General features: G+C 42.3%; 1 protein-coding gene across 6 annotated transcripts in view; it reads left to right on the forward strand.

The window, feature by feature from the left end:
* CREBBP (CREB binding lysine acetyltransferase) overlaps positions 1 to 14,638 on the forward strand; it is a 99,794-nt gene that overhangs the window by 31,871 nt on the left and 53,285 nt on the right. For all 6 annotated transcript variants that reach the window (XM_082312995.1, XM_082312997.1, XM_082312996.1 and 3 more), the window contains one exon: positions 5,725 to 5,901. In XM_082312995.1, the coding sequence (XP_082169121.1) occupies positions 5,725 to 5,901 (177 nt within the window). The remainder of the gene's footprint in view (positions 1 to 5,724; positions 5,902 to 14,638) is intronic.

Here is a 14,638-nt window from a genome sequence, read left to right on the forward strand (position 1 = left end):
GTTTTTGCAGCGTGTTGTATTGGTTGCATGTCCTAGGAGCCTCAGAGGAATATGTGGTAATGAAGTAACCCTGACTGCTTGAGTGAGAGAACTGGCTGTAGCAATAGAGGTGAAGGGACAGTTAATAAAAACTTAGAGTAGGAGGAAAGGCCAGGATTTATTTATGGCCTGGACGCTTCATGTACAAAGAGGGAGTAGCTCCTTGATGCTGGGCTCGAGGAAGGAGTGCTGTGGCACGTCAGCAGTGATAAAGAGTAAGCTTTAAAAATAGAAGAAATGGCGGCATATGAAAATCCGGTCTGGTCCTAAGGTACCTTTTAAATTAGATTGGTGAACTTCTCATTTCTGCCATATCAACTCTGAGTTGCCCCATATATAGATTTGGTCACAGACTTGATCTATAATATCTATGAAACTCCAGGAACTGGAGGAAATGGAATTGCTGTTCTGCTCTGAAAATAAGTAAAAAGCAAACCAAAGAGAAGTACCTCCCGCACCTGCTGCTCAAAACATTGCAGCGTGAGATGTCTTGTGTAGTCCAAGTCAGCTAAACAAAGGTTTTAACTTTTTGTTTTTTCAGCTTGGAAGTTTGTACATTCCTTGGTTTGCAAGGGTAGAGTGAAATACCCTATTTCCTATCCACACTCAGTAATGGATTCCAGTATCTTAGAGAGTTGCCATAGTGATAAAAAAGGGAACAGAATCTGCTTGTCTTTCTGGGATAGCAGAATTATTAAATTAAATGCATCTTTTCCATTAAAGGAGAGTAGCATTATCATATTTCTGAGAAGAACGGTTTTAGAGTAGAAATAATGTGTTTAAGCTGGTGTCCTGCATTAATCACGTTACTTCTTCAGGCACTTCTAGCCTTGACTTGCAGTTCTGTGCTGGGGTGGTTTATAGCACCCCTGCGTCTCCCCCATTGCAAGGGATGGAACAGATGCATAGAAAACACCTTGCTTGTGAAAAAGTCCGCTTCACTCCATCAAAAGTCATTGCGGTTGTGACCACAAAGAACTGGGCAAGAAGCAAGAGTTGCCCAAAATTATAACACAGAGACAGGAGTATAAAACGTGAGGAGCCAGAGGATGAGGTGGGATGAAGGAGCGCAGAGAACGTGGCCTGCAGAAAATGGTGGTTGCATCAGGTAGAGAAGAAAGGAGATGACCTGCGAGTTGAACGAACCGATAGAGAAGGCAAGGGGGAGGGAACATCCTTAAGCGTAGAACAAAATGGGAGCGAACTGCAGCAAAACCCGGGTTTTTGGAGAGAAGCTGTGTGCTTTTGTTGTAATGGAAGTGCACCAGCTACCACGCTGATAGGTTGAAGCTTGAGTAGCCCTGTGATACACATTCGTTGCAGGTGGAAAAAGAAACAACTCACACTGGATTGCCTTTTTCTTTTGTTGCTTTCGGGGAAACTAAATTGAACAAACTTTAAGCAAAATACAAGTCTTTGGCTCAGAGTCCCAGGTGAAAACGACCATTCTTAGCAGGCTGCTAACTCCCATGCTCTTGCTGGTTTATCTCCTTTCATGACTTGTAATTACCTAGTAATCTTCCCCTAAACTACCTAATTTGGGATCAGAGTTCTGTTTCAGAAATATAAAAACAAAGGTCTTCTGAGTATCTGCCTTCCCCCACCTGCCCCCTCATTTCACATAGGAAAAAACCTGGGGGCAGAGGCAGGAGAGGCAGCGCTTGAGTCTTCTGACTCGTTTGCTTCGGAGCCGCTGGTTTCAGTTTGCAGAATGAATAAGCAGTGTAAAATCTTCACTACATGTAGGCTCAATCATCTGATCGTATTTGCCAGTTGTTTGAAATTTCAATTAGCAGGGGTTTAGATAAAGTTTTACGGAAGGTCACCTGATCCGAATGGTCAGATAACGAACCAGGAAATAGCAGTTAATGCCTTACGCACTCGGATGTCTTTCGGTGTTTGATATGCAGGGGATCTGCCCGATTTTTCCTTTTCTTCCACCTCCGATTTGTTGCCTTTCTGCCGGTGAGGAGCTGCGAGTGGTTTGCTTTGCTGGAGTCCCTACCTGGCTGCGTTTGCTGGAGGTGGTTGCTGCTGGAATAAATGCCGAGCTGCTCCTTAGGTTACCAGTAACAGCTCTGAAATGCTGTTGATCTTAAGGCTATTTGGCAGCGGGTTGTTCTGCCCCTCAAACTCCCCGTCGATCCCAGCCTTGGTTGAAAACTTATAAATAGATACGAGTTCATTAGAGCAGTTCTTGGTTGCGTTGTGCACGTCTCGTAGTCTCTGGAAATCACAGTAAGATTAACTCCTCTGAGGCAAAACTGAGTTTAAAAAAAACCTGAAACTATGAACATCTATGAGCTTTAATAAACATTTTGTGTATGGTCCCTCCTGATTTTTGCCTCCATATTTACTTGAGGGATTGCCACATAAGAAAGATAGGTCTTTCCACCTTTTTGGATTATGTTTTTTTAAAGGTAGACTACAAACAAAAAAAAAAAAAGTCTTTGGCAGTTTGTTTCAGTGGCAGTAATTTACAAAAATTAAGTGTAGGGTAAAGGGCATGTCTAATGTTTTACAATGTTATCAAACTATCTGCCTTTTTTTTTTTTAAAAAAAGTTGTAGCCTTAGGTTCCTTTCACGTCTTGAAGCACAGCTTTAGACATTGAAATACCGTGTGGCAGAGAGCAGGTTTAAAAAAATACCAGGTTTCAAATGGAAGCTGCTCTGCTTCCAGCTTGATTTCAAAGAACAGCAAGGCATTTCTTAAAATTTCAATCAAATATCTATCACTTAATGACCACCTAGAAAAGGAAGAATTATCCTCGTCATATTAAGCACCCAGTTTGGAAGACTTGAAAGGTTGCTTTGTTGTGGTACTGAGTTGTGATATGTTTAATAACGAGATCTGTTGAAAAGGAAATATTAAAATACGGTAAACGAGCTGTGTGGTACCTGTTGGGATTGCAGTTCCTTGGTGCTTTTGGGTTGTTCTAATGGTTTAGAGTTTTAACAGACTTAAAATGAAATCTTCTGTTCTTTATCTTTTGAGACCAAAATGTTTTGTACTATTTTTCCTAAAAATCTATATATAAATATTTTTCCTTTTAAAAAAAGTTAATCTTTCCTGATAATGAAATGAGATTAACACCTCTCTGTTTCTTATGCAGAAGGAACTTAAATGTGGTGTAAAATTTGCTTAGCGTTCTCACTGCGTAAAGAAAATCTCTCTTACGCTTTTTGAAAATTCAGCTGTGTGTAAGATGCTGCCAGAGGCTTATACCATTACGCTGCGCGAGCTCAGCACGGCGTTAGGCAGCTTCGTTGCCGGCACCGACTCTGTTCCGTCTCCTCCCCGGTGGCTGCGTGTGCTCCAGCCTCAAGCTGCAGGGTCGAGGTAGGGCTTTGCTTGCGCCATCTCCTGCCGCCTGCTGTGGCCCACGTAGGGCCGTGGAAGTAGTGGAAATACTTTCATGTGTATGCAGCATTTCTTTCTCCGAATTCGGACTTACCACTGTGCTTTTACAGTGGTGGTGGAGGCTGTAGGGCCTATGGACTCACCACTGCGCTTTCACAGTGGTGGTGGTGGAGGCTGTAGGGCTCATAGGAAGTTGTAGCATAGTGGTGGTTGCCAGAATAGTCAATATATTATTAAATTTAAAAAAAAAACTCCACCAAACCTGCAAGCAAGTTCAAAGAAGACTAGAAGGGCCGAGTCCTTCTGCAGACAAATGAAGTTTGTAGTTGGGGATTTAGACACAAGGGGAAACTGAGTAACAGCCAAACAGCTAATGTTCCTATTTCTGGCCTCTGAAGGGTTTAAGTAGTCAGTCATAAGCTACTTTCTCAGAATCTCACTTTTAGTTTCAGAAATTGTCTTCACTGTTAATCTGATAGACCATCGTAGCATTAATGAGTAGCTGTAGATATCAGACGATCCTTTCTCATACCTTGTCTGAAATTGCGGGTTAAGATGAGTGGTTACCTTTATTAAATACTTCGCTATAAATTCTTCAGAGAAAAGCTGCCAAAATCCATGTTGTAATAAATAATAATTAAAAAAACCCTAATTTCTTTGAACATACAGTCCTACAAAACAAACACAGAAGTACAGAAAATAAAATTCGTGATATTTGTGCAATGTGATAGTAGCCAGTACCACTTTTCTTTAAAAGCAGTCTTTATTACTGAGCTTTTAATGCTGTTAAGCAATTAGTGTTTTTTGATCTTACATGCTATTTGAATTATTCAGCTTTACTCTAGAACACAGCACATACATGATAACTTCTTACATTGCCAAGTAACAGCTTTTTTTTGGGGGGTTGTTTTTTTTGTTTTAATGTGTATATAGTGGGTCCAATTCTTCTGTAAAGATATAACATTTTGTACAGTGGAAAAAGGCCTGAATCTGGCAACAGTCACTCTGCAGGATGCAGGTTAAGGGAGTATTTCTTAACGTAAAGCTACTTCGAGCGCGGCTGGGCCAGCTGTCTGAAACCCGGTGTCCAAAGTACACTGACAAAGGGGACAAGGCACAGTCAAATCGTGTTTATTGGACTCTGCCCTGATATAATTTACTGCTCTTAACCCGTGCTTCATCAACTGGTCATGCAGTCCGATTCCTGTAAGCATGAAAAAGCAATCACTGAGCAATTCCTTGTTATGAGGCTGTTAACGCTGATAAGCTGACGCATGCGGTCCCTCTTCCAGACACGGGAATAGTCCTTCTGAATCCTTGCTGGTAAGGGAAGTGAAAAGACCAGGACCATGGAAAACCAGCGTGTTGTGTAAGGAAGGGCTGGAAAGGTCAAAGGAAGGGGAAAATAGGATTTAATATTTCAAATAAAGACTCGCTCCGTGGCTGGATTTATATTTAAGATGTTTTGACAGGTCTTATAAAGTCATCTAGAAATCCTCCCGGGGTGCGGGGGGCACAGACACGATCTGTCGACTTTTCTTTCCTCTTTGTTTGGAGGGGGGAAGGAAGGTCCTAGTCTTAGTCATCCTCTTTGAAAGAAGTAAATTCCTGCTAAAATGTCTTTTCAGGACCTTTTGTCCAGCTTAATATTAACTGGCTCAAGCAATAGAGATTTCACCACTTCTCTTGGGAGACTGTTCTCCAGGCGAAATGGCTCTTCAGATGGACAGTGTTCTCTTTACTCATTCAGGGGGAGTCGTATTTCTGCTTGCTATTCTTCAGGAGTTTTGGGGGTGTAATTTGTTAAGGATGTCAGCCTTAGATAGATGTCCTTTCGTTCAGACATTTTCCCTCAAGTACCAAAACATACGTAGATAAGCATTTGCTAGATGCCTCTCTGTATTCCCCTCCCTTCCCATCTAGTCTATGTACAAAGTCATGCTTTGTGCACAGAATGCACAAAGTGTTACAGGATTCGAGGTTTGTTTGGTTTTTGAAAGTTTTTGCAGTGTTGGAAAAAGTAATTTCTGTCAGTGCAGACTGGGCAGGATAATCTTGTTTTCTCCTTTGCATTTGCAGAATGATTTTGTAAGTTGAATTGCAAGACTTCAGACACACAAAGCTGTGTAAATTTGTAAAGGTTTTTTTTTTTTTAAATTTAATTTAAATTCGATTAAAGTTGTGGAATTGAGAATTTAATATTGCGCAACTTAAACTGGAATTTGGTCTCTGTGAATGCAAAGATGGTGATTTGACATGTGTTTTTTTTTAATGTCGCTTCAGAATCGAGGAGATTATAATAATTTCATTCCTTCTTTTCCAGATGGGAATGACAGGTAACACTAGTCCCTTTGGGCAGCCTTTCAGTCAAACTGGAGGGCAGCAGATGGGAGCTACAGGAGTGAATCCTCAGTTACCAAACAAGCCAGGCATGGCGAATAGTTTGTCTCCCTTTCCTGCCGACATCAAGAGTACTCCCGTCACCAGTGTGCCAAATATGGTGAGTTTTACCTGCCTGGTTCCCTTATTTATTATGTCTTGATAGTGCATTCTAAATTCTTGGGTGATTCTTGGCTTCTGCAATGTTACTGGACTACTTCTCCGTGGTCATTTAAACATCAGAGTTGCCCTGTGGTTCCTCACTACCACTGTGCGGTGCGTGTAGAAAGTTTGTGTACATTTTTATGCAATAATTTAACTTCCTAAGCAATCACAGTGTTTTGTTATAAGAATTGCATTACATCCTTTCATTCTTTGTCTGGTACATGTAGTTCCAAACCAGATGAAAATGTCTTCTCTGTAAGTGCTGTTTATTTTAAATTCCTAAATTAATTAGAATGTGTTGTGAACATCATCGGCTTCCTGAAACTAAGTCGTACCTTTCATATCCTTTGAATCTAATGTGGTAAACACACCACGTGCTTCTCAGTTTATATCGTGCATGACTTGCAGCTCACAAACTTAGAAAAATAGTTCTTATTAGGATACCTTGCCCAAGTTTGTAGTATTCTGTTTACTAGAGTTTTCTTTTTAAAGTGAAATTAAATATTCCCATTTGTCTCAGTATGTCTGCGTATTAATCAAACTGCTTGTGGCGTTTCTATGGAAACTCCAGCTTGTTGCATTTTATATTCTTATACATGATAGCAGTTACTATAGAAACTTGTAAAACCTTCCATAAGATGCAAATTGCTTATTTTTTTAATTTAACTAGAAAACCAGCTATTTTTTGGCACAAGCAATGCTTGTCCTTCCATCAGTGAGTTTGTTACCTGCTTGTCACCAATAAGGCTATACATGAGAGGGAATCGGATGTAATAAACTTCCTCTTTTCTCCTGATTTTAGAGGACCGCTTCCTAATTTTCCTTTAGTTACACTGTGCAATCTTTGTTTAATACCATCTGTCGTTTACTGTTTATGATTATGGAAAGGAGCTGCTGCCGAGGAGTAAGACCATGTTCAGAATACCACTTGCACTCACGAGAATATTTGTAAAAGACAATTTGCTGCATGACTATTTTAATTTTGTTCTTAAAATGCTTTAAGTTTGGATCAGGTGTAAAGCAAATGAATTATTGCCCTGATTCTGTAGAGAACCTGCAAATCTGCCCAAGGTGCTTTATTCATCTCAGGGACTGGATGATTCTGAAGCCTAATTTTGTGCTCATTTAAAAGTCGGGTTTTGGGAAGCCTAGATCTTAATGGACTTGCTTACTAGTATAGGATGTAATGGCAGATATTCAGATGGAGTAAAAAAGGCATTTGCAATCAAGGCTTGTCTCGTGGTGGAGGAGGAAGTAAAAGAAAAAACTCTGTTTCCTTTCTCCGATCTTGTCCAAGAGACAGAGGAAAGTAAGGGAAACTTACTTTCCCTGTACTATCAAATGTAGTTTCTTTAAAATGTCAAAAATATCAGTTGTCTTCTGAGAGGACAATCAAAACCATATTTCTTTGTTTCTCAGGTGTCAAAAGCTTCATATGTCCAGTATATCTTTTTCTCCCTCAAGCCAATACAGAGAATAATAGCCAGTTCAGCCGAAAGACACCTGTATTGTCGAGCCAAAAGGTCTCAACCCCGCGTATGGATCACGTAGTGGTTAGAGCTTGATTGCGGTCCTGATGGGGGTGGAGCTTTCAACTTTAAAACCTGAAGTTTCCATCTAAACATTTTTATTGCAAAGCCAAGCATTTCAAAGGAATTGTCAGACTTGTTAAATTTTAACCTTTACTTGGCAGCAGTGGGTAGGGCAGTGCAATTATTGGGTAACGGTACATACATGGCCATATGCTGTTCCTTCCACAGGAAGTTTGCTTTATTCAGCGTACAATATGAACGGTGCCCTCCAAAAGAGCATATAGTCAACATTTTGTTCTATTTTTGCTGCTGAGTGTGTAGCTATGGGCCTTGTTGACTGTATGTAGTAATGTATTTCACTCAGCCAGTCTTTTCCAAACGGTCTTTTCTGTGGTAGTCATCACTGGAGCAGGCATATACTTTGGATTAGTTCATTTTCACAGTGCCTCTCTGAGATAAAGATGTGTTGCCCCAGTTTTAAACGTGAGGCTGAGAGGCGCAAAGAGAGTTAAGACTGGAAGAATCTGCTGACTCTGAACTTGAGGTTTGTAGGCTCTGGCTTGCTAAAGCCTTCCTCGTTTCATATGTTGAGACGTTATCTAAGGGTAAAATAACATTCATGTCAACTAGATGTGTGCTCCCATAACTCATGGAAGTGATGTTTGTGCCTCACATTGGGCAACTAAAATATGACCCAAATGGCACTTGTGAAAAGTTGCTTGTGACAGAGGCAGCTCCCCAGAGCAGAGTTGCAGTGTTTGAGCTATTACGCCATGCTTTCTTGCTGCAATCCCTTCGCCATTTGCTATGTCCCATGATGCTTTAGGACCCTAGAGGTGGCGGTTTGATTTCACGTATCTGGCCTTGTGCGAGGTCTGCTGGAGGCATGGTCTGTCCTCGTTCCTGAAGGAGGCAGGAGTGAAGTGGGAAAGGGTATAGCGTTACGTTACCGTCTATCAAAAGTGAACCTGCAGAGGATCAGTTCAGACTCCACGTCTACTACAGCAAGCAAAAGACCAACTACCTCTTTTTAAAAAGACGTCCAGGTTTTTTTGTGAGATGATTGGAACCAGGTATCTTGCGAAACCAGCCCTCTATGCTATCCTTATCTTAAAGGGCCCCAAAAATACTATTCCATGTGAGAGACAAACCCATATGAACGAAAGCATTGGTTATATGTGGCATGTCTGAGGCAGGAAACCAGGTTCCAGCCTGACGTTAAATGCCTTGGTTACTGCTAAGAATATCTAAATAAGAGAAGAGGAAATAGAAAGGTGCAGCCGTTGTCTTAAGACCCCTTGGTCCTGAAAAGCAAGACGTTTTTTAAATACTCCTTTCAGTCTTTTGCCTTTGTCTGTAACCTTATGCGTATGCTGCGAAAGTAAAGCAGAAGATGAGTGTGTTTCTTAATCCACGTTATTCTAAACATCGTTATGTGTGGCACCCCTGTCCCAAACACTAACCAGGAGTTTTCACACTGCCAGGCATAAGCCTTGTGCTGGCAGCCAGGATGAACCTCTGCTGCAGCAGTGGATTTTTCTAATCCAAATTCAGGCTATCACTCTCTTTAGAACAACACTCTCTCTCCCCCCGCCGCCTCCCAAATTAAGTGGTTCTCAGAAGCGTTAGTTCATTGCATCTTCCAGCCCTTGCTCCAAACATAAGCTTACACTAGACCCTGAGAAGCGCATTCGGTTTAATCTCTTTAATTAGGAAAGAAGTAACAAACCTTATGGTATTAAAATGATTAAAAGGTCAGCATTAAGGTATTAATTTTCAGCACCAGCCGGATGAATTGATTTTTTGTTTGTTTTGTTTTCCTAACTATGGATCCAAACAAGGTATTAGCTTTTGATTTGTGTGGCTGTTAGAGAATACAATCAGTTTTCCTTACAGAAGGGGCAGCTTGAAATCTTGAGTGAACAACTTGTTTCCAAAAGAAAGATGTTGTTTCTGACATTGTTGGAAGTTTTGGTGACGTGCTATTGAGGTTCAGTGTCACTTAAATCGTTCGATGCAGGATTGGCAGTGCTCTGCTGCGGTGAGATCATGCAACATCTCTGGACTGTGGAAGGGAGCCGAGCTCTGCACTTTGGCACCCAGCGCAGTGTCCAGCCTGTACGGGAGCCAGGAGCCTCTTGTTTTCAGAGCATCCAGACTCCGGGATGTGCTCTCAGTGGGGGGGAACCCTGTTAGACTTTTCCATCAAACTTGCTGAAGCTTTGCAGTGTCTGCAGTGCTGCATGTTCCAAGGGTGTTGATGAATGGTTCCTTCGTGGACATACCAGTAAATCTAGTATTTCGACATGGGTTAGGAGTACAATGTGTGACGTTTGACTTCCAGACACCAGCCTGGTTTCACAGTTATCCTCATGACCAGCAGATGGAGTTGAGAGAATATTACTTTTTGGAAGCTAAGGAAATCGTTTCTCCTCGGTTCTCTTGACTTAGAATTGGAGTGGTACACCTTCTCTTGCCCTTTTTTTTTTTTTTTCTGGTCTCTTATTAAACTACATCTCGAGTGTTCTGTTGTGTTCTTCCTTGCTTTTCTCTTTATGTCCTTTGTATTTCTTTGTTAACAGATTTTGGTCAGAAGAGAGGAAAACAATAATCTTGAAGACTGGGGGATAAGGATGTCTTAGGTGTGCCTTGCTGTGGGCCTCCTAGAGAGAGGAAGAAAGATTTTAAACTCAGAGGCCAAGTTTAATTAGAACAAGTAGAACTGTAGCTACTTCAAATAGACAACTCATATTTTATTCCAGAGACTAGAAATAAAAGGCTTTATGAAAACCCTCCATCTATTGTGTCCTTACAGTGAGGAAAGCTTGCTTTCTTATCCTTTCAGTGATTTTTCCTCTCTTGCAGCAAACGCAGTCTTACCTTTCACTGCAGGAAAGGTGTGTGGCTGTTGCCCCAGAGGCATGCTGTGTGTCTGCTTGCTGCTCTCATCAGCAGTCTCCCAGTCTCCGGTGGGCTTGCTGTTTGCTGTGCTCACCTTCCCTGTGCCTGCCTGGACCTGCACGCTGAAGGTTTCTCTTTCCCAGGCATGCTCACTCCTTCTCTTCCTCAAGAAAATCCCACCTGATTTGAAGCGGAGCAGCAGCCTAGCGAACAGCTGGGAAAAGCTCTTGTCCATATTGCTTAGCCATGGTCTTCTAATGGAAAAGATCTTAATAACCTGGAAACAAATCTAACAGATAGTGTTCAGTGCCAGAGAAACTACGTCGTCGTGTCGGGAGCAGAGTAGATATCTCTGTTCTCTTGGTGCAGGAGTTCATCCCGGGAACGTGTGTTGCTTTGAGTGGTGGAACATTTCAGGTTTTGCACCATCCATAAATAATGGTGCCAGGCTGGCAAAAGCGAGCTGAAAAGAGGATCTGCTCTTTCCCAGCACTTGGCCTCGTGTTCCACTCTTCCATCTCCCGAATACGAATATATGTGGTGGAGAATATCCATTGCCATTTCTACTCTTTTCCAGCAGTTGGGGTGAAGTACTCCATAGCCAGCACTCTGACAGCATGGCTTTCCTTCACTTACAGACTTCTCATTTGTTGCTTATCCACACACTTGCTATCTAGGGTTTTTAATGTTCATCATTCCTCAGTCTGTTTTATCACTCAGTAAATCCTATATAAAACTCTCTTAAAATTTTGTTCCCATAGTTTTCTGTATGTGAGAGCTGGACTCTGCCTGCAGATTCCTGTGGCAAGTTTTGTCCCTTCTTGTTGCTTTGAAACACTTCTTGGTGTGTGTTTCTTGGCATTTGCTGGTCTTTCAAATCAGAAAGACAGGGAGATAAAACTCCAAAAGTGTATCCTTAAGAAAGACACTGATCCAACCTCGATTCCCAGCAGAGTCAACTGAGGCATTTGCTGGTTTTAGAAGAAAACTCTTTTAGCGATTAAAAGCCAAGTGCACTGAGGGCAGTCTCTAGGACCAACTATTCAAGTTTCTTCTGTGGCACGACCATAGGAGCCTTCTCGCCTTTTGTGGTTGCCATGGGCTTGCGAGGCTCACTCCCCAGTACCAGCTGCAGAGGTGGAAGTTATCCTCCAGAGCGCTCAGTGAAAGTTGGAAGATGAAAATCTTCCTCTTCACTCTTGAAAACTCTGCCTGTAGCCATGTCAATGCCAAAGCTTTGAAATAAATCTTGGGCTCTGAACATATTCTTCATGTTAAGACCGTGCATCGTGTTGGCTTTGTGTGCAGGAGCTTAGTATCACCTTACCTCTCATTTGCTAGCCGCATTGCAAGCTCTCAGATTGGTGCTGCTAACAGGCTAACATAATTTCTTGCCACCCGAGTCAATCTCCCTCCAGAGAGCATGACCAGTTTCTGTGGCTGTGTCCAGTTCAGGGAGCTATTTTTCCCCATCTCTTAAGTCTTCTGCCCACCATACAGACTCAGATTCTGGTTCCTCCTGCTACTTGGAAGAGAAAATGCAGCACTGCAGGGTTATTGGGCGCAAATGCAAGCGCTTGCGCTTGTAGGACTTCCACTCGTGTCAGCCTGTTGTATGTGTGTGTGTACGGACCTCTGGAGCCAAAGCAGACTTTCAGATTCCTGGTGTGAGAAGGATTCTTCCCATGGGGATAGGACCGGGCCGTTCAGACCGTGCCTGTTCACAGTAACTGGTGGAACCAGAGAAACCACCATCCACATGGAGAATATCGGCGTGAATGGCAAGAAGCGTAAACTGGTTCTGTGCTGCTTTCACAGTGAAGCTCTGGTAGTCAGTGGAGAAAGCCTGGGTTCGTTAATGGCCACACAGAGAAATGCCGCCTTCCTTGATGCCAGCAGGTAGCTGCTGCTTGGGCTCTCGTTGCAGCGTTGTGACAGAACGGTGCTCCCTGGGTTGTGCAGAGCTGGTTCGCTGCTTATTAGAGCATTCCTGCAAGTCCCCTCCGCAGGAGGGCCTTCTTTCAGTCTTACTGTAAATGTGCGGGGTGCATGATTGGAGTTGATCACACTGTGAATACTGAATTCATATAGAAGTGTTGCTGATTAGAAGTGTTCTTCAAGATTTGCAGTTCGTGCGTATATCCACTGTATGCCCGCTACCCCTTCTGTGAAAGGGACCCGCAGGATCACACTTTAAGCCCGTGGTCGAAAGGGAACAGAAGAGGTTTGGGGGTGTTTCACCTTATGCCCTCCTGCATGAGTGAAGGTGGGATGCAACCTTGCTCTTCACAGATACTGCAAGGGTTGGTTTTTTTAAAGTCTTAATTGATAGACTGGATGTGCCCATAATGTAAATGCACACGTGGATGATACGTTAAAAATCTCTTGTCGTTAGTAAATAACATCCCTTTTCTAGTCCAAGATGTCAGCAGACTGAGAAACTCCAAGTATAAAGTGCTCTCTGCAGTTTAGGGTGAGGAAAGGTCTATAAAACAAACAACTGTATCAAAATAGTAATCCTTTGTGGCAGTGGATTCTCAATTATCTCACTAAGGTCCACTGTTGATTACAAACATGTCTTAAAGAACTAAAAGGCATTTTCTAAATGCAGGATTTGTCCTCATGCAGCGATTCCAGAAAGTGGCATTCTGTTATCGGGGAGAAGGAAAGAACGTGGAAATAAAAAGAAATTCTGGAAGAGGGAATGTATTTTAGCAACATAATGTGATATGGAAGCTAGGCTGACACTCAGGTTCTGTCTCAGGTTGTTTACCTGTTGAAAGATCACCAGTGCTACTGAAGTTGGTGCCTACCTTTCTAAGAAAGGGTACGTAGTGTTTGATCTTTACAGGCCGTGTCGAGCGCCTTTGAATATAAACATGTCAAAACAGAGGATTGCCGGTCATCTCAGTGAAGTAAAACTGCCAGGGAGCTTTGTGTCCACGCAAGTCCATGAAGATGAGATGCTTGTGCGTCTGTGCTGCCCAGAAGCTCGGGAAGTTTTTGCTCTTCAGAACAGGGACAGGGCAGAACCGTCTTCCTGTATGAATATACAGTTTCCATAATTTTAAGTGGTATTAATAGGTGCTTTACACTATAGAAGTGTTGTATTACTCTGTTTCTAGGAAACTGGTTAATGAAGCTACCGTCTCTGTTGCAGGTTGTAACAGACTTTCAACCCCTGATCTGTTTGTTCTGTTTATGGTGGAGCTCAGCAAGGGAGCGAGAGAAGCAAAACTAAAAAAAAAAAATCCCTCTTCTTTCCCTCCTGTATCTGACCATTGAAACATTTGTTTTAATTGTGGGAGCAGAAGTGTCTGAATTTCCTGCTTCGTCAAGAAAATTGTTAGTCGTTCAGGTGAAGCCTCCCGCTTGTTCTGGAGTGGAAGGATTTCTGTGGCTGATGGAGGATTTCCAGACCTTTGGCGTGACTGCAGTGCACTAGCGTATCTCCGGGTTTGACCTGGTCCTGCAGACCACTGTTCTTAAAAGACAAACTAACAGGGAAGAGATCCTCAAGCAGTTAACAGTCTTGAAAGTGAGATGGTGGAGAGATCATTCATTGTATTTGCAGGTTTAGGATTTTACAAGGTTGAAATAGTGACCACATAACTGTACAGAGCTTAGGCGATGGTCTGAGTTCTTTTTTTGTGCCTACCCGCCGACACTCACCTGGACCGAGACTGCTTGTTCTTCTAATGACTGATACTCCACAATTCTGCTTTTTTGTTACTCAATCTTCAAAAGTCCCTTTGGGTCAGGGCATTATATCTGTGCTGATACAGCTGTAGTCGTGTCTGTTAACTGGTAGGGTAGTAACAAAAGGAGAACTTTGGCTTGGGAAACAATTCTTTGACTGGGATGAAAACCTTGCTTCCAACAAGATTTTCTTTGGCATGGTCTCTGTATTTTTCTGCAGATTGGCTGAACTAATTGTTTCCTATTTGTGACCCAAAAATTGTTTCAGCAAAACCTGTCTGCTCTTGTGGATTTGTTCACAGAAGAAGTGGAAGACTTAATTTCAGCTGCATGCACTGGGAGCATAAATGGATGAGTTTCCCTCACCCTCTTTTCTTTTTATTGCTCTTTTTCTTGCAAGCTCAAGAGAAACGGATGCAGCAACTCCTCTTTGTTTAAGATTTACTATCTAATTATTATCAGTGGCAGAGTCCCCACCTCCTCCATCAAATACCAGACATTGTGTTTTCTACTTGATCTTGTGTGCGTCGTTCTCCAGAAGAAAAGCTAGCTCTTTAAAAC

Source organism: Platalea leucorodia (genome assembly GCF_965183815.1).
Source record: "Platalea leucorodia genome assembly, chromosome: 5".
Classification (NCBI taxonomy): Eukaryota; Metazoa; Chordata; class Aves; order Pelecaniformes; family Threskiornithidae; genus Platalea; species Platalea leucorodia.